At 59.3% G+C, this 24,451-nt stretch overlaps 3 protein-coding genes across 5 annotated transcripts; 2 read left to right on the top strand and 1 right to left on the bottom strand.

Annotated features, from left to right (window-relative positions):
- Positions 1-1,988: 1,988 nt before the first annotated feature.
- On the top strand, positions 1,989-8,173 carry LOC125918022 (FXYD domain-containing ion transport regulator 3). 2 transcript variants are annotated; one of them, XM_049624083.1, is made up of 8 exons: positions 2,011-2,080; positions 4,738-4,794; positions 6,381-6,413; positions 6,529-6,552; positions 7,276-7,350; positions 7,438-7,474; positions 7,784-7,821; positions 7,951-8,173. In XM_049624083.1, exons 2-8 carry the CDS (start codon positions 4,755-4,757, stop codon positions 7,968-7,970), a joined length of 267 nt encoding a protein of 88 aa, XP_049480040.1. In that variant the 5' UTR covers positions 2,011-2,080; positions 4,738-4,754; the 3' UTR covers positions 7,971-8,173. The 2 variants fall into 2 exon arrangements, with proteins under 2 accessions (XP_049480041.1, XP_049480040.1); XM_049624084.1 differs by having other exon boundaries at positions 1,989-2,080; positions 7,276-7,474.
- Positions 8,174-9,041: 868 nt separating this feature from the next.
- Positions 9,042-17,350, bottom strand: LOC125918025 (leucine-rich repeat LGI family member 4). The gene is made up of 9 exons (XM_049624086.1): positions 16,118-17,350; positions 15,637-15,708; positions 15,322-15,393; positions 14,239-14,310; positions 14,035-14,106; positions 13,629-13,798; positions 11,474-11,638; positions 10,852-11,357; positions 9,042-10,006 (listed from the first exon to the last, which is right to left on the bottom strand). The coding sequence occupies exons 1-9, from the start codon at positions 16,294-16,296 to the stop codon at positions 9,692-9,694; spliced, it is 1,623 nt and encodes a 540-aa protein (XP_049480043.1). The 5' UTR covers positions 16,297-17,350; the 3' UTR covers positions 9,042-9,691.
- Positions 17,351-20,005: 2,655 nt separating this feature from the next.
- Positions 20,006-24,245, top strand: LOC125918026 (phospholemman). Of its 2 annotated transcripts, XM_049624088.1 has the most exons (8): positions 20,006-20,114; positions 21,268-21,332; positions 21,790-21,822; positions 22,393-22,467; positions 22,753-22,789; positions 23,709-23,758; positions 23,950-24,001; positions 24,110-24,245. In XM_049624088.1, exons 2-7 carry the CDS (start codon positions 21,272-21,274, stop codon positions 23,970-23,972), a joined length of 279 nt encoding a protein of 92 aa, XP_049480045.1. In that variant the 5' UTR covers positions 20,006-20,114; positions 21,268-21,271; the 3' UTR covers positions 23,973-24,001; positions 24,110-24,245. The 2 variants fall into 2 exon arrangements, with proteins under 2 accessions (XP_049480045.1, XP_049480044.1); XM_049624087.1 differs by lacking the exon at positions 20,006-20,114 and adding an exon at positions 20,816-20,908 and having other exon boundaries at positions 23,950-24,245.
- The last annotated feature ends 206 nt before the right edge of the window (positions 24,246-24,451 follow it).

Here is a 24,451-nt window from a genome sequence, read left to right as displayed (position 1 = left end):
ACACTGATGGAACATATAGCAGCAATTGGCTGGGACTGTGTAGACACTATCCTTTAATACTTTTAATTAGACTTTTTTTGAAGTAGGGTATTTTACGAATATAAAATCCCAAAGGTACAAGAGGGAGTCTCCCTCCGCCCCACCCCCTAGCCTCTCACCCCTCCTCCCCAGGAGCAACCACGGGTGTCAGCCTCCAAAGATACCTCATTCATGAACAAGGGTATGCATTCTTCCCTCCTTCACAAATGGTAGCATATTCTATACATCCTGCTGTTTTTCCCTCAGCGAGGAAACGGTTTGGGAGACACTTCCGTCTCTCTCCATGTGGCTGCCTTTTAAACAGGACAGTAGTTCTCCCACTTGCCGGGTGGCCAGCGTGCCATACGGTCTCCTGCCTGTCCTGCTTCACTCGTTCACGATTCTTGCAGGGTCCCTTTGGCAACTGAGCGCAGGTGAAGGACACCCCAGCTACCGCGGAGCGCTCGCCCCTTCTCGCCTTCGGATGCCTGCAGTTCTTGGACTTCCCAGCAGAGGGAGACACCACTCAACTCCCAAGACCATCAAAGGGGTCTTCCCAGGGACACCGTAATTTGAAATGTCTGAGCAAGAGATGCTATCTTCCCCCAGACAAAGACCCCCTTAGCTGGACCGGGATCCTCCCCGGCAGGCCCCCCTTAACACTGCTTCTGTCTCCCCCTGAACTTCCCACTTGAACGAGATCCGCCCTGAGTGCCTCCTCCACTCCCTGAAGGGACTGGTCCCTTCTTAACGGGAGTCGGGGGAGGCCGTGTCCTGGTCTAGGGCCTGGGGTTGAAAAATGGCCTGAGGGAGCCACATAAAGAAAGCATGTGTCTGGGTGTGCCTCCCTGTTAGGAAGTGGGGGGTCCTTTCTCCCTGGCCTGGGCAGACAACCCCCAGCAGAGCCTTGACCTCGGAAGCCCCCTTTCCCCGTCCTGTGCTCCACACTCTCCCTGGCCTGGCTCCCGCAGCCCTCCTCTCCACCCCCGAGATGGTGTTGGGGGTCGCCCAGAGTCCAGCTGGTGGCCAGTGCAGGGCCACCCTTTCCTGGCCCTGCCCCTCCCCGTGACCCCAATCCTCTGCCAGCCACTCAAAGGCGCCTTGTTCTCCATCCAGCCCCCGGACAAAAGTCCCTCTGTCTAAAAAGGCAGAGAATTGGGGGGAGGGGGCACCCCAACGAGGACCGTGTGGGGGCCCACACAGACCCCAGCCAGAAGGAATGCCACGAGGAGGAGGGGCAGGAGAGGGAGGAGGGAGCGGAAGGAAGCCTTGCACAGTGCAATGGCCTTATCCGGAGTGGGAGGCAGCCTCCACCCCAACACCCACTGCGTAGACCCGGGCATCTGACTCCCTGCGCCCTTGGGAAGGTCTGAGCTAGGAAGGTCTGCTTGGTGCTCAGAAACCAGTTCCCAGGCTCTCTCGGGCATGATGGACGTGACGGGGAAGAGGCCATGGTCTAAAGCCCAACAGCCCCCACCCCGCCCCCACCCCCACCTCATGACCTTGGTCACATCAGCATCTTCTGCTGGCCCTCGAATTGTCAAAAGCGACAAGTGGTCTGGAAGGGGACTCTAGCTCTCCTGCGATTGCCTGCAAGCACAGCACACAATCTTAAGTAAAAGAAATTAGATTAGGACCCCAGTGCAGGGCCTTCCCCCACCGTCCTGCAGGACGGGAGCTCTGCGTTTAAAGACCCCAACCTTCTTCCTGTCAGGTGCTTTTCACAGGGGCAAGAGATTAAAGAAAACCCCTCCCCTGATGTGAGGGGCAGAATTCCAGCCCATCCTATTCTCCCTTTGCCGCACCTGAGGCTGCTGTGAACTTGGGGACCGCAGGGAGCTCCCCGGCATTAGAGGTAGGGGAGAAGGGTGTGGGAGCTGTCTCTTTAAGAGCAGGAATGGGGTGAGAGAGCCCCTGAGCTTTAGGGAGTCCAACTTGTTCTCTACCTGCCCAGGTTTGCTTAGGGCGGGGCAGCTGCGGATAAAGGCAGGACTCAGGCTCAGCAGCCCCATTCTCTCCCTTCTCTCCTGGAACTTTCCAAGCAGCCTGGGGAGCCACACAGGTGAGCGGCTGGGGTCCCCTCCTTCCAACAGCCTCTTGGCTCTGCGCCCAAACTATCCCCGCCCCTCCCTCCACTTACCTCTGTTAAAGACTCTAGAACCTCCCTTCAAGAATCTTTTCCGGGGGGGCAAGGGGGCAGCAGATTAGAGAAAGCCCCTTCCATTAACGTGATCCCCGCCCCCCATCATTCTCCCTTCGGGGGGCTGGGTGAGCCAGCTGGGATGAGGGTAAGGCCCACACGTGGGATCGGGGTGACTGGGTAGATCGGGGGTAACTGAGTTGACCAGAAGCATCTGGATTAGGGGTATCTGGGTGGATAGGGTTGCAGAGGGGTGCCGGGGTGGACTGGAGTGGCCACCATCATGGCGGAACAGAGAGGATAGCACAAGGCGGCTGGTAGAAACGGCTCTGGACCCCGTGTTGGGCCCGCAGGGCGGGAAAGGAGCAGAGAGGGGTGGGGAGAGCCTCCACCTACAGGCCGTCCTCCTCTCCGAGCCTTCACACTGACACCAACCAGTTCGGGAGCAGCTCACAAGCCTCTTCCAACAACAGTCTGGGCGGGTGCCCAGACACCAGCTCCCAGCGGCCTGCACCCTGGGAGGGCCAGGCCGGAAATGTCGCCCAGGGGCTGGGGCGCCGCTAGGATCCCTCATCCATCCCCCCTGTGCCAGGGATGCTGAGAGGTGCCCGAGACGGGGAGAAACAGAGCCCTCGCGGCCAGGGGGACGTGGTGAATTCCATGGACAGAGGCTTCAGAGCTGGGACTCTGGGTCCTGGGGGACGGCATGCAGCATTAAGCTGAGTTAGCAGGGGTTACGGGGTTGTGACAGCAACGGGAGGGTAACCACAGTGCCAACTTCATCAAGCCGCGAAGATTATGTAAGTGAATAAATGCAAAGAACGGAAACAGTGCCTGGCATGGGGTAAACAATTAAGCATTAGCTCTTTTTTTTTTTTTTCAACTTTGTTTATTTATTTGGGGGGGAAGGGGCAGAGAGAGAGAGAGAAATTCCTGAGCAGGCTCTGTGTTGTCAGCCCAGAGCCCCATGCGGGGCTTGAACTCACCAACCGCGAGATCATGACGTGAGCCGGAATCAAGAGTCGGACGCTTAACCGGCTGAGCCACCCAGGCCCCCAGCCAGCACTAGCTCTTATTACTAGTATTAGCATCATCTCGGGGTGACGAAGCCTCGCCAGGTAGCTTGGTGAGGACCCACGGGCCGTCCTGCCCACACACCCACTCCAGCTCTTCTCCCCAAACGTGTGGGGCCCTAAATGCCATAGCAATGCTTCCCAAAGCCACAGACCCCCTTCCTGCAAGAAATGGGCGCTCAGACTAAAACCATGAGTCCACCATGAAGGACGAACGGCTGGGAGGATTCCCAGGACCCGAGTGCACAGGACCGGGGAGGAGTCTGGGCAAGAAACAGAAAGGAACACGGAGTGGGGTTTCCATGGTATGGAGAGACAGGCTCGCTCTCTTTAGCTGTGGAAGGGAGTCGCGGGGACGCAGCAGGGAAGGTCAAAAGGCTTTTCGCCAGGCTTAGGGAGGGCATGTGTTTTGCGATCGGTGAAATGGAGAGAATAGAAGAGATCGCCTCCGGGGTTTCCGGCAGTCGGGGGGGGGGGGGGGGGGGGAGGGGTGGCGGTGAAATGGGTGAACACACAGCAAGGTCACGGGCAGTGCCCAGCACAGGGTGGGTCAGAGGACGTGTTAGCTCTTGCTATCAACGTTTTGACAGTGGGTGCTTGTGGCAGTGGGGCAGGGGCAGGGAGGGGGCCGGGCGACGCACGGGGGCTTATCTCGGGCACTGAGGATACGGGGAGGGTGGGCTGATGCCAGACGAGGAAGGGGATGGGGGGGTTCTTCTTGCTGAGCAGGCCTATCTGGGGAGGGAGGAAATAATGCTGTTAGGGCCTGACAGAGCCTGGGGCCGGGGCAGGGACTGGGGCAGAAACGAGGTGGGGGGCAGAAGATGGGCCTGGGGCTGCAGCCAGATGACTCGTCTCTGCTCTGTGCCCCACGCCCGCCCCAGCCTCCGGTTCTCCCTTGCCCACGCCTCGCCCCGAGCCGCCTGAGGAGCCGGCCGGGCCCCGGCCCTGGCCCAGCCCGAGGTCTGCAGAGTCTGGGCAGGGCAGGCAGGCTCCGAGCTGTCCTGTGGCAGACACACCCGGGAACCGGGCCTCTTGCCACCTGGCTCCCAACGTCCCGTTTCCCAAAACACCCCGAGGCCCTGAGAGTCCTGAGTGACGAGCAGCCTCTGCAGAGCCAGGCTGCTTTAAGTCCCGCTCCCCGCCGGGCTGACCCTACGCACCGATTTCCAGCTTTCAGTTTCTCAGTTTCCCCATCCGTAAGATGGGGATAACGGCAGGCAGCACCTCCCTCATTTGGTCGCCAGGGCAACTCGCTTCAGGCCCCAAGTTTGTGTCCAGTGAGTTGTTACTGTGGTCCCTCGCCAGGTCCGCGTCGTCACCCACCCCCCCTGCACTTACCTCCCAGCCAGTGAGTGGGTTTTAATGCCAGCCTTCCTGCCCTGGGGCGAGCTGCGTACCCCGGGTGGGGGCAGAGTAGGAGAGGATTGGGAACCAGAGGCACCTGTCTGGCAGCCCGCAGCCCTGCTCAAGTTGGACCCTCCCCGTCCGTCCCCACCCCTCCAGGCCAGCTGGACGCGGACATGCGAGAGGCGACCCTAAGCCTGCTCATCCTCCTGATAGGTGAGTACCCATCCCCGGGACTGCCTTTTCCCCAAACCCCTCTGTTGAGTGGTGGCCAAGTTCCACGTGTCCCTCTCATGCTTTCTGCCTCCCTTGTGGGGTAGGGACTACCAGGACAGCATCTCCTTGAGGGTAAGAAGTGCCACACTGGTGACTTCAAGGGACACACAAAGACAGGACCTCTTAAAGCAGAGGCTCACACAGCTACAAAGTCACCCTCTCGAGGGAGGAGAAGGCTCAGCCCTGTGTACTGTGTCTTTAACACCTCCCTAACACTAGTACAAGAGATGACTGGGAGCTTCATGCATGCGGCAGTTACGGAAATCCTTTGTGCCTCAGTTTCCCCAGTGTAAAAATGGAGACAATGGTATGCACTTAATAGTCATTTCACAAGTTAGTGCTTGAAAAGCAGTTAGATGGGGTGCCTGGGGGGCTCAGTCGGTTAAGCGTCCGACTTCAGCTCAGGTCATGATCTCGCGGTCCGTGAGTTCGAGCCCCGCATCGGGCTCTGTGCTGGCAGCTCAGAGCCTGGAGCCTGCTTTCGATTCTGTGTCTCCCTCTCTCTCTCTGCCCCTCCCCTGCTCATGCTCTGTCTCTCTCTCTGTCAAAAATAAATAAACATTAAAAAAATTTTTTTTTTAAAAGAAAGAAAGAGAAGCAGTTAGAACAGGGCCCAGGGCAGAGTAAGCACATTGCATTTGTGCTTTAAATATAATTAAAAATTGTTAATCTCCTTTTCACAAAGAAAGAACAGAGCTTAGGCCCAGAGCTCAGGTGGCCCCCTGCTTCTAGCCCGAATGTAATCCTAGTCCTTTGCTTTTCTGGTATTTTTTTTATCCCTCACATCGGGCAAGATTGGCATTCCATCCAGGGTAGTAATAGAAAGCTGCACTTTTGAGTAAAGTGTGTTACGTTTATAATTAGTGATCTGCTTTAAAAGGAAGTGGCGAGCAAACACCAGAACAGGTGGGGTGTGGATGAGGCTGTGAGAATGACCGGGAACCGATGCCATCTGGCATCTTGATAAGTTGATAAGAGTGTCGCTCCACGGGGCACTGGGCGGCTCAGCCAGCTAAGCGTTCGACTTCAGCTCAGGTTAGGATCTCGCAGTTCATGAGTTCGAGCCCTGCATCGGGCTCGCTGCTCTCAGCACAGAGCCAGCCTCTGATCATCTGTCTCCCTCTCTCTGTCCCTCCCCTGTTCATGTCTCTCTCTCTCTCTCAAAAATAAACATAAAAAAAAATAAAATAAAAAAAAAGAACGTTGTTCCATTTCTGCAGGAGGCGTGGATTAACCGGTGTCTGGAACACATCAGGCCAAAGAGTGGCCTAAAGCCGCCCAGATTAAAACCTATTTTAGGAGGCAACGTGCTGGCAGGGCTCACAGGCTTGGGGCTCGGGGGCAAGTCCACACCTCCGAGGTGAGAGGTGCAGGGGCAGCCAGTGGGGGCCGGACGCCTGTGCCCGCAGGAGGGGAACTGTCTGCCAGGGGACCCCATCTCGAGGCCCCTGAGGCTCTGTGGCTCTGCCCGGCAGTTTACTGAGGCTGGCACCGCCATCCCCTGTCCTTCCCGCTTCTCCCAGCAGGCCTGCCTGCCCTGGACGCCAACGACCCAGAAGGTGAGTCAGACTGGACCCTTCCACCAGGCTCACCCCCAAATTCCGCCCCCCCCCCCCCGCACCCCTGCCTCTTGGCTGTTGTCCTGGATTCACATTCTTTTTTCTTCTCTTGCAGATAAAAACAGTCCTTTCTACTATGGTGAGAGCTTGCACCCCTCTCTCCGGAGCCTCCCCACCCCCACCTACTATTTTGTGCCAAGGGGCCCACCTAGGTTGGGTGAGGGTCTGATGTGGGCGAAACAAGGGTGAGGATAGGAAGGGGCGAGGAGTGGGGCACTGAACAGTCAACACCATAGAATGAAGGAATAAAGGAATGAGCGAGGCCAATCTGGTCCCTGCGAAGGTTCTCTTCCGGCAGGACAGACACACAGGAAGGCAGGACAGTTCACAGGAAGCCGTTGTTAGGGTTCAAATCAACGGCAGGGGGAAGGGCTGTCTTGCAAAAATTGCCTGAAGGAGGCGAGCTATGCGGTGGCCTCCCCGCCGTCTCTCAGGCACGGCAGACACACTCCAGACCTCCAGACCTTTGTACCTTCCGATCCCTTCGCCACGGCCCCCTGCCTCACCTCCCCGGGTCTCTGCTCGGAGAAGCCTTCCCTGACCACGCTGGGCCTCTGACTTTTTGTCCCCTGGCCCTGCTTCTTTGTCTTCAGAAAGCTTATCTTCACCTGACCTTCCATTGAATCTCTTATCGCTTGTTTGTGTGTAAAGGGGAATGTGAGCACAGGAGGGCTGGGGGGCCATCTGTTCACTCTGTATCCCCGGCTCCCTGCCCGCCATAGGTGCCCAATACCTACTTGTTGGATAGATGGGGGTTTGATGGAGGGGCAGGCACTGACGACCCCCTCCGGGTTTCTCCTAGACTGGCACAGACTCCGGATCGGCGGACTCATCTGTGCTGGGGTTCTGTGCACCATCGGCATCATCGTCCTCATGAGTGAGTGGGGACGCTGGTGGCCGGGCTGGCAGGGCAGGGCTGTGGGCCCGGGTCCTCTCTCCCAACCGTCCCCTCTCTCCCCAACAGGTGGGAAATGCAAGTGCAAGTTCAGCCAGAAGCCCAGGTAAGACGGGTTTCCCGTGTGCCCGGCTCACGCTGAACAGACACCTTTCACTGGTGGAAGGAACTAAATCTCGCAGAGAGTGGCCTCCCGGCGCTGCCCTGGAGAATTCACGCCACTAAGATTTTGCCAGGTTTATTCTTCAGAGCTGATCATCTTCAGAGGGCCCCAAATCCTGAAAAGCTTTGGTCCCTGGAATGTTACAACCAGCATTGGAAAAATAGCCAGGAAGCTGTCAGGGCAAGCTGAGAATCTTCTAGCCTTGAGAGGGCAAGGGCGTGGATACTGATTTCACCACTTTTCTCTCCCTAGTCACCATCCAGGGGACGCCCCTCCTCTCATCACTCCAGGTAAGACAGGACCAGCATGGGGTGAGGGGAACACAGGATGCGAGGGGTGGGTGAGTGTGCACGTGTGTGCACGTGCCTTGGGGAGAAAACTCCACGTGCATTCACAAGCTGACCTGTCATCTCTCCCAGGCTCTGCCCATAACTGTTGAGGATGGATCAACCAAAAGGACATGGACGTCCCTTCTCTTCCCCCAAGTCTTGGCTCTGCATGGGAGCCTGGACTCCAGGATGGAAGTCTCCCTCCTCTCCTCAGACCGCCTTGCCAGGGTCTCATCTCACCTCTCACTGGGGGTGGGGGTGGGGTGTCTTTCTGTTCAATTTTTAATCTAAAAGTTGATCTTGACTCCTGCCCAAGCAGCCTCAAGACTCCCTACATTGGGATGGGCTTTCACTGGCAGCCGGCACAGAAGCTGGCCATCATCTCTCTGTTGGGAAAAACCCAAAGGCCTGGTGAATGGCATGAGGTCTGCCCTCTGCCTCCCAAGGCTAGGGGAGCCACGGGTGCAATTTAAAATTTTCTAGTAGCCAAATGGTGGACACTCTGGGGAGTGAAAGGGCGCTCTAACCAGATGGAATGCTGGGACATTCAAGTGGGCATTGAGACCATCCCAGGAAAACAAGGATGTGGATCTTCTTATCACGATATGAGGAGTCACATAGATTATGATTAGAATAGAAAGACCCCATGACCCCCACCCCCACTCACCTCTGGGACCCCACTTGATTATAGAAAACTCTTCCTAGTACCCAACTGTCCCTGTGAGTTCTCTAAATAATTCCCCATGAGACTAATAATATATAGTGGTCACATGGCGTGAGAACCTCCAAGGAGCCTCAAACTCCCTTGAGACTCCCCAATTACCCAAAAAGATCTCCAAAATGTCCCCAAGGGCCACCCCATATAACGCCTAAAACCCTTTAAAACACCTAAAACTATCTCCTACGATGCCCTGAGACATGACCCAAAGAAGAGATCCACAATAAACCAGCGATTTGTCCCTTCATAATGCCCTATTTCCTTCAAACATCCCATGAGGCCCCCCATAATCGTGAGCCCACACTCATGGGGCTTGCGAAAAAGCAGCAGGGGCAGCCAAAATGCACCCCGTGACCTCTCCCCTCCATAACACTGCTCCTGGGATACCACTCCTCCCGCTCTCCCCTCCCCCCCCCCCCGAAGCCACCCAAGAGACACCTTCTTCCAAAGATCCCATAATGGGTGAGGCAGGTGCACAGCGTGTTTATTGAGCTTATACACTTCCTGTCCTCTCCAGAGAAAGGGTAGCCGGGGCTCCAGCCACAACACCTATTTTCCCACCTATTTCTTGCAGGCGCAAGAGGGCCAACACGCTGGGCTTCCGCCTGGGTAGGAGGCATGCGCACAAAGCAGCAGAGGAAGTTAGCAGGCCCGGGCGGGCGGGGAAACCGGCCCAGCGACTGATGACGTCACGGAGGCGGGCACTAAAAGAGATTGGCCAGAATGAGTTTAGAGGGAAAGGAAAGTTCTCTCCTCCTCAGTACTTTCAGAGGGAGCAGGAGGGGAGTGGACTTGAGGGGGCGCTTCCAGACCTCATGGAGTTCTGCACATCGCCCCCACCATGGCTTCGGTACCCCAGCTTCTTGCGGTGCCCCAGCCCGAGCCCCCAAGTCATGCTTGGTCGGAACGTGTGCCACGGGCGGAGATGTTGCTTCAGACTGGAAGTTCAAGTCCCTTGTCTTGAACTCGGCCTGTGGTCGGTACCTCACAGATACCATCACCCCGGGTAGAGCCAGGAGGCCGTTCAAGTGAGTGTCCAGAGGCCTGGGACTCCCCGCGCCAGCGCCCCCTCCCCTCCGAGCCGTGTCCAAGGTCTCAAGGTCCCCTCGCGTTTCAGGCACTGAGGTCTAGCTCGTGATGCTGGTAGATCTGTGTGGGGCCCTTGAAGCAAGCGGCGAAGAGGAAGCGTCTGCCGGCCACGGTGACGTGAGCAAAGGCGCGAGGGGCCACCAAGGCTGGGGGCCCCAGCTCCTGCAGCGGCTCCAGGAGCCCTTTGTCAGGCTCAAGACGCAAGACCTGACTGAAGGCGAAGTCGCTGCCCAGGATAGCCAGCTGGTCCCTGGCGATGAGCAGCGGCTGGAAGACGTGGGCACCACGCGAGGGCAGTCGCTGCAGCAGGCGGAACATGGAGCCGTCCCAGCGCATGACCTGTGAAGTGTGGCCACTAGTTAGGGCCTGGGGTCCAGGAGGGCCAGGCCTGCGGGTAGCGCTCTGCGCTTCCGAGCGCTTGGGACAGCCTGGAGACAGGCCTGTAGGTCCCCAAACTCCTGCAGCTTTCTTACCTTCACACGTGTCACCACCCAGCTGCTCAGGCCACAAACCTGAAGTCATCCTTGGCCCCTCTCTCCCCCTCACGCCCCACACAGAGTCGGTCAGCTTTACCTACGATGGGATACATCTCTCCCATCTCCTCTGGCTGCACTCCGGCCCGGCCGCAGTCACTTCCCTCCTGGACCATGACGCCGGGCTCTTCCCTGGTCTCCCCCCCTCCATCCCTACACCCACAGTCTGTTCCCCACACGTGTCCTGGGGACACCTGAGTCAGATCAGTGCCTTCTAGGCTCTGCCTGGCGGTATCTCACCCCAGAATGAGAATGCTGGAGGGGGTGGGCCATCAGCCCCGGAGACTCAGAGTGCGGTGATTGTGGTCAAGTGGGAGTCTGGAGCGTGTCAGAGTTACAGAGCCGGAGTCTGGCGGTAGAATTAGAATCGTGGGGCCAGTGTCAATGTCGGGGGACAGGGAGTGGCTTATGGTGAGCCAGCCTGAGGGGTCACTGTCTTGGAGTCAGTGTCAGGGCGGCCAGAGTTCAAAGATCAGAACACTAGGTGGGGTCAGAATTCGAAGGTCAGCCTGAGAGGTCAGGTCAGAGTCTCGAGGCCGAGGCCGGTGTGCAAGGTGGGGTCGGTGCTGAAAGACCAGGCCTGAGGGGGCCGCAGGTCGGGTCTGGCTTGTGGCCTCCGCTGCCTGCCCCACCTGAGGGGCCCAGCCTCACCATGGAGTCCCCGATGTAGCGTGTCAGGCACAGGAACACGTCCCCGCCGGCCTGGAAGTGCCGTGTGGCATAGACGTCCTCAGCCTCGGGGATGTCTGTGCGCCTCTCGAAGCGGCCCCCGAGCCAGTGGAAGAGCACGGGCCGCTGTGAGGCAGAGGCCAGCAGCAGGTGGGGCCGGCCGTCCAGCTCCAGGGCCTCGGCATCCGTGTCCCGGTGCCAGGCGTGCAGGCTCTGGCGAGGGTAGAAGCCGGGCCCGTCCCGGCACAGCAGCGTGGTGCTGCCCGCCTTGGAGGCGTCGGCCACCACGAAGCAGGGCTGCCCGTCCAGCCACAGGAGCTCGGCGTCATTGGGCCGCAGCAGCCGTCGTGGGGCCAGGGCCTGTGTGGGGGCCAGGCGCAGGCCGGGGCCGGGCCGGGCCCAGAGCTGCGAGCCACCCCACAGGCGGGCGGCCAGCACGAAGAAGCTCGGGCCCAGCACCAGTGGCTTGCAGGACACCACCGAGGGCGCTGTGGGGGGTCGGGGAGCAGGAGGGGCGGTCAGGCCAGCCAGGCAGGTCGGGGTCTCCCCCCACCCCACCGGGCAGGCTACGGGGACAGGCAGGAGGATGCGAGGGGGCGCTCACCGGACAGCTCTTCCTCGGGCCGGAAACGCTGCAGGCTGTAGTCCCAGGTGAGGATCAGACAACGGCCCTCAAACGGCTGTGCCAGGATGATGTGGGGCTCCCCCTGGTAGGAGAAGGACTCCACACCCAGCGCCGCCTCCCCGACCGTCTGGAACCAGGACAGCTCTGGGGGTGGCAGGAGAGAGTCAGGGAGGCACGGGGGACCCCGAGGGCCCTCATCGCTGAGCCTCGGTTTCCACATCTCTGAAATGAGGGGTGTGCACCTCAAAGGGACCGATAGCGAATCTTTTGATCTATAGACGAATTAAGTCACAGCAACACGGTCATACTGTGTTTTCTAAGCTGCATGACATCATCAAATAACTGCTTAGAAACAACGTATTTATCGATTCATTTAACTCCACAAGATCCCTATGAGGGACATTTCATCATAGCCGTTTTACAGATGAGGAAACGGGCCGAGAGGCAGGCACGGGACCGTCCGGCACAATCCATCCTTGACGTCTTCCATGAAATCGGACTGGAGCACAAAACTGCCCGGGTAGAGGCCACCTTGTCTCAGCACTCCCCCGACACCTCCCTCCTGAGATGAGGCGTGGCCCTGTCCACACCAGGTTTCCAAGGGAAAAAGAGCCAAGCGATGGGGGTAAAACGGTCGCCTCACTTGTTTGGCAACGGCTTGTCCCAGACTCGGTCCCTTTCCCCTTCTCCCCATGACCCGGCACGTGGACGTGCCATAACTCACTTTCAATCATGAAAGCCAGGACAACACCCAGAGGCTGCCCCACGCCCTGGACTGCTCACCTCAGTCCCTCCTCTCTTCTCTAATTCATGGTAAGCAGCCTAGCTTTGGTCGTGATGCGCCAAGGTCGCCCAGCGTGGTGGTGGACGGGCCCGGCGGTAGACTCCAGGTTCTAATACATCACTCTATGTGCCAGGCCCTGTCTCCAGGTACCAGGGTTGAAGCAATGAACGAAACCACCAAGGATGCCCACCCAAAGGTGGATCTCTTAAAAACGTCCATCCTATCATCACCCCCTGCTCCAAGCCCTCCACGGCTTCCCACGGCCATCAGGATAAAGTCCACTCTGCTCTCTGTGGCTTTCAAAGTCGTACACGGTGAGGCCCCTGCAGCCTTCAATGTCACCTGTGTCCCTTCCTGCACTCACTCCCCGGGACACTGCCTGCCTGTGACCCTCAAGCAGGACAAACTCTCTGCTGCCTCAGGGCCATTGCACATGCTGTCCTCTCTGTCTACAGCGCTCTTCTGGATCTGAAGCCACCTCTCCAGAAAAGCCTTCTCCAATCAATGCCCCATGGAAGGTAGGACCGCCCCCCTCACTTAATCTCCCTCACCACTCCCCGTGTTTATCACGAGGCGTAGCGTACATTTATTTCTGCAACGTTTTATTTAATGCCTGCGTCCTCACCCGCCAGGGCTCTGAGGGCGGGGCCCTATCTTGGTGCCCCTTGCCTCTCCCAGGGCTGGACACAGAGTGAATCTTTGCGGGATAACTGAAGTTAAATTCTCCGGTTCTATGGGTCCCACAGACCAAAAACGTGTCTCACACTTAGATGATGGTAATAATCGATCATTGTGTCTATAGCCTTCGGATCTGAACTCAAATACGCACTATTTCGGGAAGCCCTCCCCGGCCCTCGCTCTGGCTCTGGGCGCCTACAGCTCTGTCGGCTTCCCCCATCCCAGCCCTGACCGCTCTGGGTTCTCACGCTCCACCTTCCTCTGCGCTTCCTCGCTGCTGAGTCTTCTGCAGTGCCCGGGACCCGTAAAGGTACCAAAATATATTTATGGGCAAGCAGAAGGATCGTAGCAAGTATTTTTAAAAGGTCGTTTTTATATTAATAACACCAGCAGAGTGAACATTCAGGAGGGCCTCCCATCCGAGGTTCTGCACCAGATGCAGGTGCAGATACATCACTGAATTCTCACTACGTCACTGTTTATCACCTCCATTTTACAGATGAGGAAACTGAGGCTCAGGGAGGTGATGCTGCTTGCCCAGGGTCTCACAAGCTGGGAAACGGCAGAGCAGGGAGTGAGGTGAGCCCTTCAGCCCTGGCAGCCATTCCCCTGATCTCCCGCCTTCTTCTGGAACCCCTGCTGTCCCTCCCGCCCTGCCCGGAAAGCCCCCACCTATGGCTCTGCACTTGAACGTCTTGGGGTCCAGGTGGCGGAGCTGCATGTGGGCCAGAGCAGTGGGGCCGGCGCAGGCCCCAGTCCCCACGCTGGCATTCACGGTGGGCATCCACTGCAGCAGCCAGAGGACGCGGCAGTCACACTGGATCGGGTTCCCGCGGAGGTCCCTGGGGCAAGAGGCCGGGGAGGGGCTGCGACCTGGCTTCCACCGCCCCCTGGAGGCCACACTCCCCGCCCCCTCCCCGGGCAAGGGTTCGGGATGGGGCCCCAGAGGTGAGTGAGGAAATATGTGAGGACCGTTGCAGCCGTACTTAGTTATGTCAACCGAAAGTGGGCACAGCAATCCGCTTCCCTCTCAAACATTCCCCAACTCCCCGACCCGCCCAGCCCCCCTGAGCCTCACACATGAGTTAGGGTCTCCAGGCCTCGGAACAGGAATCTGGGGAGGGTCTCGAGATTGTTACTGGCCAGGCTCCTGGTGGAAGGAGAGAGAGAGGAGGAACCGTCACCAGCTACCTGGATGCCCCGCGTGATGGGGTGATGGGGTCTGGGGGAGCCTGTCAGGGCGGGCTGGTGAGCAGAGGGGCGAGGCCTCGGGGGCACGCACAGGTGTGTGAGTGAGCGAAGTCCTCTGAGAGCGTTCTTAGAGATGGAGCCAATGTCATTGTCCTCGATGAAGCTGCGGAGGGAAGGCATGGTGAGCGGGAGGCCCTCGGTTCCCTGCTGTGGCCCCATCGTGCTTGGGGGGAACTCACCCCACGGGACCCCTAGGCCCCTGGAATGTGCCCACGCCTCCCTGGAAACCTCTCCTCCCCAGGGTCCCAGACTACAATCCCAGGAGCCAGGAACCTAACCCTGTGCTCGTTGCCAGCCTGACAGCGAACGCTGCCACCCCATCACCACCACTGCCACCATTTCCAGAAGCACTGGCACTGGGACAGGCGCTCCCGGTACCAACGGCCCCACTGTCCCCAGCACCCCCTTCTCTACCCGCCACGAGCACCCCTACTGCCGCAGTTTTCCCACGTACCGGCACCTCCGTCGTCCCCGCCAAGCCCAGTACCTACCACGTCGCCCTTACGCCCACACGACGCCGACGCCGACATCCTACCCACAGCCGCCGCCAATAGCAACACCGATACGTGACGGCCAACACCCACGACACTGATAACGCTAATCAGACTCCATCATCAGTATCGCCACCGGCGCGACCGCCATCGGGTCCGCCATCTTTGCCAACGTCATCCCCACTCCATGGTCCCCCATCGTGCCGGCACCTCCCCGCGAGCGGCCGCAGGATCGCCTTCAACACCGTTATCGCCAACACCGGCCCAATGCCGGCGTCGTCGTACCGCCCTCCCCGCCACCCCTACCATCACCGCCTCAGAGTTGTCTCCTGTTAATTGGAAACATCTCCTTGCCTCCGGCCTCTCTGTGTGCTCCCCGGGCTCCCGTAAGCCGGGTAGGGCCAGAAACAGTCTTGGGTTCCCTAGGCCCCTTGTGCACCTTGCAGCACAGAGTGGGGAGGTGAGCAGGCTTCTTGCCAAGACGCCAGGCCTCTTGCCCCTCCAGGAGGGACCCTTGTCCGGACCCTCCCGCCCGTGCCAGTAAGCCTCTATACCTCCCTCCACTCTAGGAGCCACACTCTACCAAGCCCCCGTCCCTGCCCCCATCCCCTGGCCTCACTCACAGGTACTGCAGGTGGGACAGGCCCGCAAATGCATCGTCCTCAATCACGGAGAAGGAGTTGGATGTGAAGAGGCTGGCAAGGGAGCAAGAAAGAATTTTTGCAGAGTTGCTGCCCCCTCTCTGACATTTTAACCTCTGCCTCCACCCTCAACCCAGGTGGGCACTGTCTCACACACACACACACGCACATATGCACACACACGGTGCTTTCACAGACATGCACATACACGTATGTGTGCACACCCTCCCCACGCACCTGCGTGAACACCCACCCACTCCCTCGAGCTAGTTGTCCACTCAGCTGGGCCCCACTCACAGCAGGTGCAGTGTGGGCACCCTCAGGAAGCTTCCGGCCTTCAGCTGGGTGATTCCAGTCCTAACGAGTGAGCTGGGGACGTGGGCTATGGTGGGTGAGGAGAAAACCGCCCCCAGGCTCCAGCCCTGCCCCAGAGCCGTCCCCTGTCTGGGGGATGCTGGCATGCCACCCCAACCCTGGATGTATTTCCTTTACATCCCAGGGACACAGGCACTTGCCCTCCTCACTTGGCGAGGATCCTGGCAACATTCAGTCCTCCCTCCAGCCGTCCCCCTTCTGGGGCCCCAAACGCTGCCCCTGTGCTTTGGGATTGCCCTTCCGCTCCTGTCCCAATCCCAGCAGCCCCCTGTGAGGCATCCCAACATCCTTTGCTGCCCACCTCCCAAGATCCTGAAGGACCAATGTCCTCGGGGGCCCGGCCCCCTGCCCCCAAGCCCTGGGGCCCCAGGACTCCCATCCTCACCCTCGCGGTGACACTCACAGTGACAGCAGGGTCGGGGAGAAGCTCTCGGGCAGGTCTGGAGAGCCCTCACACAGGGCACTATCCTTGGAGCAGGAGCAGCTCGGAGGGCACTTTCCCTTTGGTGGTCTCCAGGCCACCCCGGCGCCCGCTCCGGCCAGCAGCAGCAGCAGCAGCAGCACAACGCCTGCCCCTCCCATCCCCCCTCACCCCCGCTGCGCCCCGGCTCCTCTCTGCCCACCCAGCTCTGTGGGCTGGGGCCACTACACGTCCCATGCCAGGCGACCGTCCATTCCTCCAGCTGGCACGCCCCGTCCTGGCTTCGCTCTCCTTCCTCCGTCTTTCTTTCAGCCTGTCTTTCTTCCCCTATCCCTTTGGTGTCTGATTTTCTGTTTACTTCTTTTTCCCTGTCTGTCTGTCTCTGTCCCTTTTTGTATTTCTGACTCAGGGAGTTAGCCTGTTTTCCACTTTCTCTCTTTATTTCCGTCTGTCTCTCTATCTCTGTTTCTCTCTCCGAGTCTCTGTCTGCCTGTTGGCCTGTGTGTGTGTCTCTCTCTCTGTCTGTTATCTTTATTTCTCACCCCCCTTTCCAGTTCCCCGTTCTTCCCCTCCTCCCACACCCCTTCTCCTTGGAGGTTTGGGAAAGGGACTCACTGGGCACCGGGTGCGCCCAGCAAAGCAGCGTAAGAAGGAGGAGGGGGTCAGAGGCCATAGGAAGAGCAGCCCTAAGGAAGGGACTGGATGGCCCCATGGGAGGGGAGGGGCCACAAAGGGCTGGAGCTGACCACTCTCAGCCAGCCCCCTCCCCAGATTTCCCACTCCACCCCACTCAGGGAGTGTAAGGAGGATGTCACCCGGGTGGGGACCGGATGGCTCTGCAGGCGGAGGGGGTGGGAGAAGAGACAGCTGGGGGCTGGAGCCATCCTGGCCACGCCCAGCCAGCCCCCTCCCCTGGCTCCCGGAGGGTGTGATGTGTGCGGTCACCAAGGCCCAGCTGCTCCCTCTGGTGGCCAAACAGGGCAGGGCAGCTGCCCTGCCCCAAACTCACAGCCTCCTGGCCAGCCTGAAATTAACCCCTGAGTGCCCACCACCCGCCGTGGATAAGGAACCAACGCAAGCAAACAATGATGGTGATGGTGCCACCCCCTCCCTCAGCGTTGGCTCTGCACTAGGCCCTGTCCTAAAAGTTTACTAGCTCGTGCTAACAGCTCTCTAAGGTTGACCCTATTATATGGCTATTTTACAGGCACAAACGCTGAGGAGAGAGGTCAAGTAATTTGCGATTTGGGTTGCTGACTGGGGCTGAGCCAGCACTCAAGCCCCGGCAGCCGGCTCCAGGGCCTGTCTCGTGATTTTTGTGTTCTTTCTCGGGAGACCAGAACTCACGAACACTGGTTGTTTTCATTTGGACTCTGCTTTTAGCATTAAATAAGCAAAATCCAGAAATAAATGACACATGTTCCCCAACCTGAAAGAGTAGTAACAATAATCATTGAGCACTTACCGTCTGCCTGACTTAATGTGAATTTACTCAGTTCTCACAACAGCCCTGTGAGGTGGGATCCCCACTTTGCAGGTGGGAAAACCGAGGCAGGAAGTGATTAAGTGATTCGCTTCATGGCACTGGACAGATCTAAACCTAACCTCCGTCCTCCCACCCCTGAGGGAAACACACGGCATCTCTGGCTACGGCTGCACACGCCTGGAAGACGTGGAGGACAGGGGGCTCACCGGCACCAGCTCAGGAAGGACCACGGGCTCGGTTCTGCGTGGGCTCAGGCGAGTCGTTTGACCTCCCTGACCCTCAGTTTTCCCATCTGTCGAGGGGGGCAGTCGGTGGCACCCACTCCCCAGGTGTGCAGAGCACTCCGTGAGATGAAGGAGGCCGTGGCCCCCGCTCGTGGGTCAGCGCAGGGTAGGCGCCCCGCCGTGGTCGGCAGGCCTGGGTGTGGACTCCGGACCCAAGTGCTTGTCCTGGACCCAAACGGCTCTGTGATTTGAGCCAGGCCCTTCAGGTCTCGGTTGCCTCAGTTGTACAGTAAGGGATGATAAACTTCTTTACGGGGTCTCTGAACAGATAAAGAACTTCGTGCCAGGGACACAGAGGGGACGCAGACAGGCCTAAATCCATACTCACAGAGTACTCAGCCACCAGGGTTCTCGCTGCGGCTCACAAGGAGAATGACAATGGCGACAGTGACAATACCTAACGGGTGCGTGTCACTGACTGCCGGGCTTTGTTCTAAATGTTTTCCACGGATCGTTTCCGACGGTCCTCCTAACTTCCCTCTGAGGTGACTACTGTTTTATCCCCACTTTACAGAAGGAGAAACTGAGCCTCAGAGAGGTTAAGTCATGGGCCCAACATCACGCAGCTAGAAAGTGGCTGAGCTGCTCCTCTCTGGAGCAGTTGGCCTCGAGAGGGAGGGAAGCCAAGGACTGGCTGGGGCTGGTCCGGTGCTCCCAGCCCTGCTTCACTTCTCTGCTCCTCTGTCAGCCTTCCCGAGGGCTGCGTAAACATCAGGGTTATCATTAACCAGAGACTGCTGGTGACCCCGGGGTGCAAGGCCATGAGGGGCAGAGGCTCAGACATACAGGGGCGAGGGGGTGTCGCAAAGCCCCCTGGGTCCTCCGAGGCGGGCTGTGTCTGTGCCTGCGGATAAGCATGTTCACTGGCTCCTGGCTCTGGTGTCCTACGGAGTCTGGGCCCGTGTCTAACTCTTCCAGGCTGGGGGCCGTTTCTGTCCGTAAGCACCGGGGACCTCAGCAGGATCAGCTCCACCTTGCTAAACCTCGGTTTGCTCATCTCTAAAATGGAGTTAATGACAAGACAGTGTGGGCTTCAGAGACCTCCGAGCCTGGCCCGGCCTTATCCGGACGACCTTAGCGATTTCTCCATTTTATAGGGCAGAAACGACACAGAGGGGTCCCATGGGCTGCTCGAGGTCACACAGCCAGGAGTGGCAGAGCTCAGAGCTGATCCCGGGTTTCTCCGTCACCAGTGCCTGTGAAGCTGGCCCGCCCATGAGGAGGACACCGTGCGTGTTGTTCTCCTCCGGGCCACGTGAGATCAGGAGAGTGGGGGTTCAGCCCATCAGCTCACAGCGGGTGGTGTCTCCAAGTACACGAACACAAGTGCATAAGCATGTCCGTCTGTGCCCGAGTGGCCAGCTAGGTCCTGTTTGTGCATTTGTGCATTTGTGTGTGTGTGCGCGTTGCGCGTGTCCACAAGTGTGTCTGTCAGGGTTGTGTGGCTGGTGGTGTTGTGGGCTGTGTGGGAGGGTCCTTGGGTTTCCCCGCGGGTGTGTTATTCTCTGTGTGTCTGCCTCTGTGTTTGTATGCGGGAACACACGTGTATTTGTTTGCTTTTGTGCCCAGATAAACGGGGTCTTTAGGTTTCTGTGTGTGCGTGTGAATGTGTGTGGTGTGCACCCCTGGGGGACCTCACAGCCAGCAGCGGAAAACACGCGCACACACACACACACACACACACTGAAATGCCCCCAAAATAGCCCTGTGGCGCTGAGCAGGTCTCCACAGAACCCTGGGGTCAGGGATCAGCGGGCTCCTAAGGGCTCAAATGGCCTTAGGTCCCAACTGGGCCCGATTCCCAGGGGGCCTCACAGAAAGTCACTGACACCTCCCACCGCAGGGCAGAAGCTGTCCGGGGCGCTGGGGCGAGCGTGCGTGCGTGCGTGCGTGCCTGCATGTCCAGGCCTCCCTGCCGACACCTCCTCTCCCCAGCTGTCCCCAGAGCTGGTAGTGTTCCTCCATCTGAGCCGAGAGAGTTAACCTAGCGGGCCAGGGCGGTCTGGGCTGGGGGCCGCCCCCTGGCCCCCCTCCAGCCCGGGCTCCAGTTACAGCTGCTGGTTGGGGAGGGTGAGGGTGGGGTGGGGCCGGGAGGGGAGACCGCTGAGGGCGGCGCAGTCCAGCTCTGGGCCAGGGGGTCCAAAGTGCTCACCCCCGGCACAGCCGGACGTTTGGGGGCCTTCTTTCAGCAGGGGACAGCCTGACTGGGGTGAGCGTCCCCTGCCCTCCCTTCCGGGCCTCACCCCTCGCCTGGCTGGGCCACCTATTTTGGGAGCAGGAGTGGCCAAGCCCGTGGCTTTCCAGGCAGGCCTGACCCAAGAGGAAGGGAGCGTGGTGGGGACAGTGGGGTTCCCCGGGAGCGGGAGTGCGGGGCGCAACTCCTCCCTCCCCTGCTGCAGAGCGTGCACCCTGGTTGGGGTGGGTTTGGGACACTCACGTGTGTGGGTCAGATTGCGTCACTGTTTGGGAGCACGGGAGGCTCAGATGAGGAGTATCGTATTCGTGACTGTCTCCACCCCACATCTTGCTCCAACCAGAGGTTTGGGGAGTGGGCGTTGTCACTGCGTGTGCTCGCGCGCGTGTGTGTGTGTGTGTGTGTGTGTGTGTGTGTCCCTGCCCCTGGCATCTGCCTTCTGTCTCTCAGCCTGGCTGGTCTGGGCCTCATGCGACTCGCCTGGTGTCTGCCTATGAAAGTCACCCAGAGGCAGGCAGACAGGGATGTTTTCCCCTGTTCTCATCATTTCCAGAAGGGGAGAAGGGGTGGCCTTCCCCACAGGGACAGCCTGTAGCCGTGTGGCAGCCCGGCCTCACCCTGGCAGGGTTGGGAGTGACCCCCCAGTGGGGGAAGGAAGGCTGTTGCCATGGTGGCCTGTGTGAGGCAAATTCCTCTAGGGTGAAGTGGGAGATATTTATACCCAGGGTCAGGCAGAGAGCCGGCCAGCGGCCGAGGGCAGGAGAGCTGGGATATCACACGGACGCAGCAGGGCCGTGGTGGGCGGGCAGGTGGGCCCTTGCATGTGTCTCTCACCTCTCCCCGTGTGTCTGTCTCTCAGTCTGGGTGGGGCGAGCCATCCCAGTCTTCCCATTGGGTAGGTGCGGGGAATCTGGCGCCTGCTGTAGGGCGGCCCAGGCCTCCGGGAGACCCCTGTGACTGTGTGTCTCACCCCTGCCCATTGTGGCTTGTTTTGGTGACACTGTGTCCGCATGAAGCAGGGGGCGCCCCTGTTTCTCAAAGTGGCCAAGCTGGATGATGGACGGTTTTGGAATCACACCCCCCCGGGAGTCTGATTTAACCCCTTGGGTTCAAGCCCCACTGGTGGGGGTACTAGGAAACACGTTTCTTGACCCTTGGTGTTCTCCAGGACAATGGCATCTCTCCACCACATCTTGGTTCTCTGTGTGGGTTTCCTCACCATGGCCAACGCAGGTGAGTCTGGGGTAGGTAGCCCGCTACCCACCTCAGCCCCGAGGGAGGGGAGGGAAGCCTTTCAAGAGAACCAAGTTGGAGACTCCAACTTAAACAGAGTCAGTGGGGTACCAGGAAATTGGAGGTTTCACGTGGGGGAGGGGAGCGGAGGATGCCCAGGGCAGACAAATGTGGATGGTGGGATGGAGCCCCACTTCCCGCACAGGACAGACTCAAGGACAACACGGGATGAGGCGGAAAGCTGTAGCAGTTAAGTGACCACCTGCCCCCCGACCCCTGCCCCAGGACAGTGCAGATGAGGCAGATAAGACCCAGAGAGGGGTGGACAGCCTGTTCAGGGTCCAATAGTCCCCAGACTCTCAGCCCAGGACAGGAAAGCCCCCAAAAGGTCTCTTTATGCCCCTTCCTGTCCAGGGCCCCAGGAAGCATTCAACCCTTGACTTCTTTCTCTTTCCAGAGGCTCCACAGGAACACGATCCATTCACCTATGGTGAGGGAGGGAGGGGCATCTATGCTTGGGAGTTGGGAGGGTGGGTGGCCTGGGTTTGCCGGTCCTGTTCCCACTCCTCCTCGTCTCTCTCTTCCTTTATCTCTGACTCAGTATTTATATCTCTGTCAGTCTCCTTCTCTCTCTTTCTCTTGTCTCTCAGAAGGCTCTCTGACTCCTCCTTGTTTTTATCTCCCCTTGTCTGTGTCTCTGTGTCTCCGTGTGTCTATTTGACCCCTCCCTGTCTCTCTGATTCTCTTTTTCCTTTTACCTCTCAATGTCTTACGGCTCATCCTCTGCGGCCATCTCCCTTTCTCCCCTCTGTTCCCTTCATCCTCTCCATCATCCTCCCCTACTTTCTTGTTTCCTCCCTCCTCCCTGCCTACCTCTTCCTTTTCCTTCCCACCCCCTCCTCTCCCCATCCCTCTTCTCTTCCTCCCACATCTGTTTCCTCCTCTCACTGATCTCTCTGTTCTCCTCCCTGATCCTCCTTGCCCCTTCCTCCCCATTCTGCCCCTCTCCTGTCCTTCCTCCTCCCCTCCCTGTTCTCACTCTCCTCCCTGCCGCCCACAGACTACAAAACCCTGCGGATCGGAGGCCTCATCATCGCCGGGATCCTCTTCATCCTGGGTATCCTCATCGTGCTGAGTGAGTACCCCCACCCTGCTACCTCCAGCCCCCGCAGGTGCCGTGTTTCGTCCCCGCCCCGCCCCTGCCCCGCCCTCTCCCCGCCCCATCCCCGCCCTCTGTCCCTCCCCCATCCTGCCCGGGCCCGCCCGGTTTACGCCCCTACCCTACCCCGCCCCCGCCCCGCCCCTACCCCGCCTCTGTCCCCACGGCTCCGCCCCTCGCGAGCTGGCGCTGGCGCTCGAGCGCCGCTCGGTGCCCGCCCGGAGCGGAATCTCAGCCCTGCCCTCCTACCCCCACCCACAGGCAGAAGATGCCGGTGCAAATTCAACCAGCAGCAGAGGTAAGAGGCCCCTCGGGGCTCTCACTCTCCTCCTTCCGCTCTAGAAGGGCGCTGGGAGTGAGGCAGGGCGTCCACTCGACCCACACACAGCCAGAGACCCTTCGGCAAATACGTATTAAGCACCTACTACGTGCCAAGCCGCAAGCCAGGCCCTGGGGACCAAACGGTGAATAACTAAACTGCCCTCCCTGCCTGGCTGAGCTCCCAGCCCAGTGGGGGCGGCGGCCGTGGGTTCCCGCAGCCCCACAAATATAAAATCACAAAGCGTGATAAGTGCTGTGAAAGAAGGAGCCACGGCGAAATGAGATCACCGCACTTGGCGGCCCAGTTTAGCTCAGAGTCCTGTTCCCAGCTCTTTGATTCATCTCTAAATAAAAATTTAAAGCAATGTATGAATCCCTTCTCCGTGTGAAAACAATTCTAAATGTTATTTTAAAGAATAGCTAATGTTTAGTCCCACGTGCCAGATATTGTTTTATCGTGTATTATGTTATTTACTCCTCACGCCCCTTGCATGAGACTGTCATTAACAACCTCATTTTATCGAGGAGGAAACCCGAGGCGCAGGGAGGTGAAGTCACTTGCCCGAGATCACTCAGCTAGAAGATGAGGGTTCTGGGTTTCTAACCTAGGCTGTCTCCAGGCCGTCTGTCCTCAAGCCCTTCGGCCATCCCTCCCCCACCAACTTCCAGTCTCTTCCCCAGCACTCCGGGAGGCACTTGGAGCGCGTCCTGCCACACGCTTAAACTGCTCCTGGGTGCGCCCGATTTTCTAGTTTCTGGCGGCTCCCGAGCCTGCTCCTCGCCGGTCTCTGGCCCTCAGTACCGGGGTCTGTGAAATGAGGGCTGTACTGGGGGGTTCCTGGGAGCATCTGCCTCTCTTTTTTCATCCCCACGTCCTTCTGCCTCTCCTTTCCCAGGACCGGGGAACCGGATGAAGAGGAGGGAACTTTCCGCAGCTCCATCCGCCGTGAGTCTGGGGGAGACTGGGTGTTTGGGGGTGAAGGCTGGTTCCAAGAACCCCTTTCCTGGTCCTCTCTGGGCTTGCGGAGGGAGGGACTTGATCCGACAGCGAAGGTCCGGGAGTTCCCCTGTCGCTCCCCCCTCCGCAGGAGCTGGGGTGCCCCTCCTGACACCCGAACTCTCCGTGTTCCCCCTCAGGTCTGTCCACCCGCAGGCGGTAGAGACACCTGGCGCGATGGAACCCAGCCAGGTCCTGCAGCTCGGGCTAGGCTGGGGGAGGGGGGCAGGAGAAGGGGACGAAGGGTGGGATGAGATGGCTGGGGGGCTCTGTTGCCCCTCACCCTTTTCACCCCCACAGGATTCCCCTGGCACCTGGCGCCTCCCACCCACCACCTGAGCACCACCACCACCCGGACTGCCCTCCTCCCCAGCCCTGCCCCCACAGACTCCTCTCTGCCGCCCAGACTTCAATAAAACGTGCTTTTCTCTCTCGACAGCGCTTTGTGGATCTGTCAGTCCCGCTGCGCGAAAGCCCGGGCGCCCCCTGGGCCCCGGCAGGGGGCGCCCCCACCCTTGGGGAAGGGGCGGGGACGTCGGCAGTGGGCGGGGGCGGGGGCGGGGGTGGCCGGGACGGGGGCGGGCTCTCCGGGCCCCCATTGGCTACGGCACCCCCCACACGAGGGCTCCCCCATCTCCCCCC

Source organism: Panthera uncia, unplaced genomic scaffold, assembly GCF_023721935.1.
Source record: "Panthera uncia isolate 11264 unplaced genomic scaffold, Puncia_PCG_1.0 HiC_scaffold_383, whole genome shotgun sequence".
In the NCBI taxonomy this organism is placed as follows: Eukaryota; Metazoa; Chordata; class Mammalia; order Carnivora; family Felidae; genus Panthera; species Panthera uncia.
This window is presented reverse-complemented; position numbering and strand designations above follow the sequence as displayed.

Excerpts from the sequence above, each read along its gene's own strand:
- LOC125918025 (XM_049624086.1), bottom strand. The coding sequence starts at position 16,296 with ATGGGAGGGGCAGGCGTTGTGCTGCTGCTGCTGCTGCTGCTGGCCGGA. Across the intron at positions 15,709-16,117 it reads TCCCCGACCCTGCTGTCACT|CTCACTCGTTAGGACTGGAA; the intron begins GTGAGTGTCACC and ends CCACGTCCCCAG. Across the intron at positions 14,311-15,321 it reads CTGTCCCACCTGCAGTACCT|CTTCATCGAGGACAATGACA; the intron begins GTGAGTGAGGCC and ends TTCCCTCCGCAG.
- LOC125918026 (XM_049624088.1), top strand. The coding sequence starts at position 21,272 with ATGGCATCTCTCCACCACATCTTGGTTCTCTGTGTGGGTTTCCTCACC. Across the intron at positions 21,823-22,392 it reads ACACGATCCATTCACCTATG|ACTACAAAACCCTGCGGATC; the intron begins GTGAGGGAGGGA and ends TGCCGCCCACAG. Across the intron at positions 22,468-22,752 it reads GGGTATCCTCATCGTGCTGA|GCAGAAGATGCCGGTGCAAA; the intron begins GTGAGTACCCCC and ends CCCCACCCACAG.
- LOC125918022 (XM_049624084.1), top strand. The coding sequence starts at position 4,755 with ATGCGAGAGGCGACCCTAAGCCTGCTCATCCTCCTGATAG. Across the intron at positions 4,795-6,380 it reads CCTGCTCATCCTCCTGATAG|GCCTGCCTGCCCTGGACGCC; the intron begins GTGAGTACCCAT and ends TTCTCCCAGCAG. Across the intron at positions 7,475-7,783 it reads AAGTTCAGCCAGAAGCCCAG|TCACCATCCAGGGGACGCCC; the intron begins GTAAGACGGGTT and ends TTCTCTCCCTAG.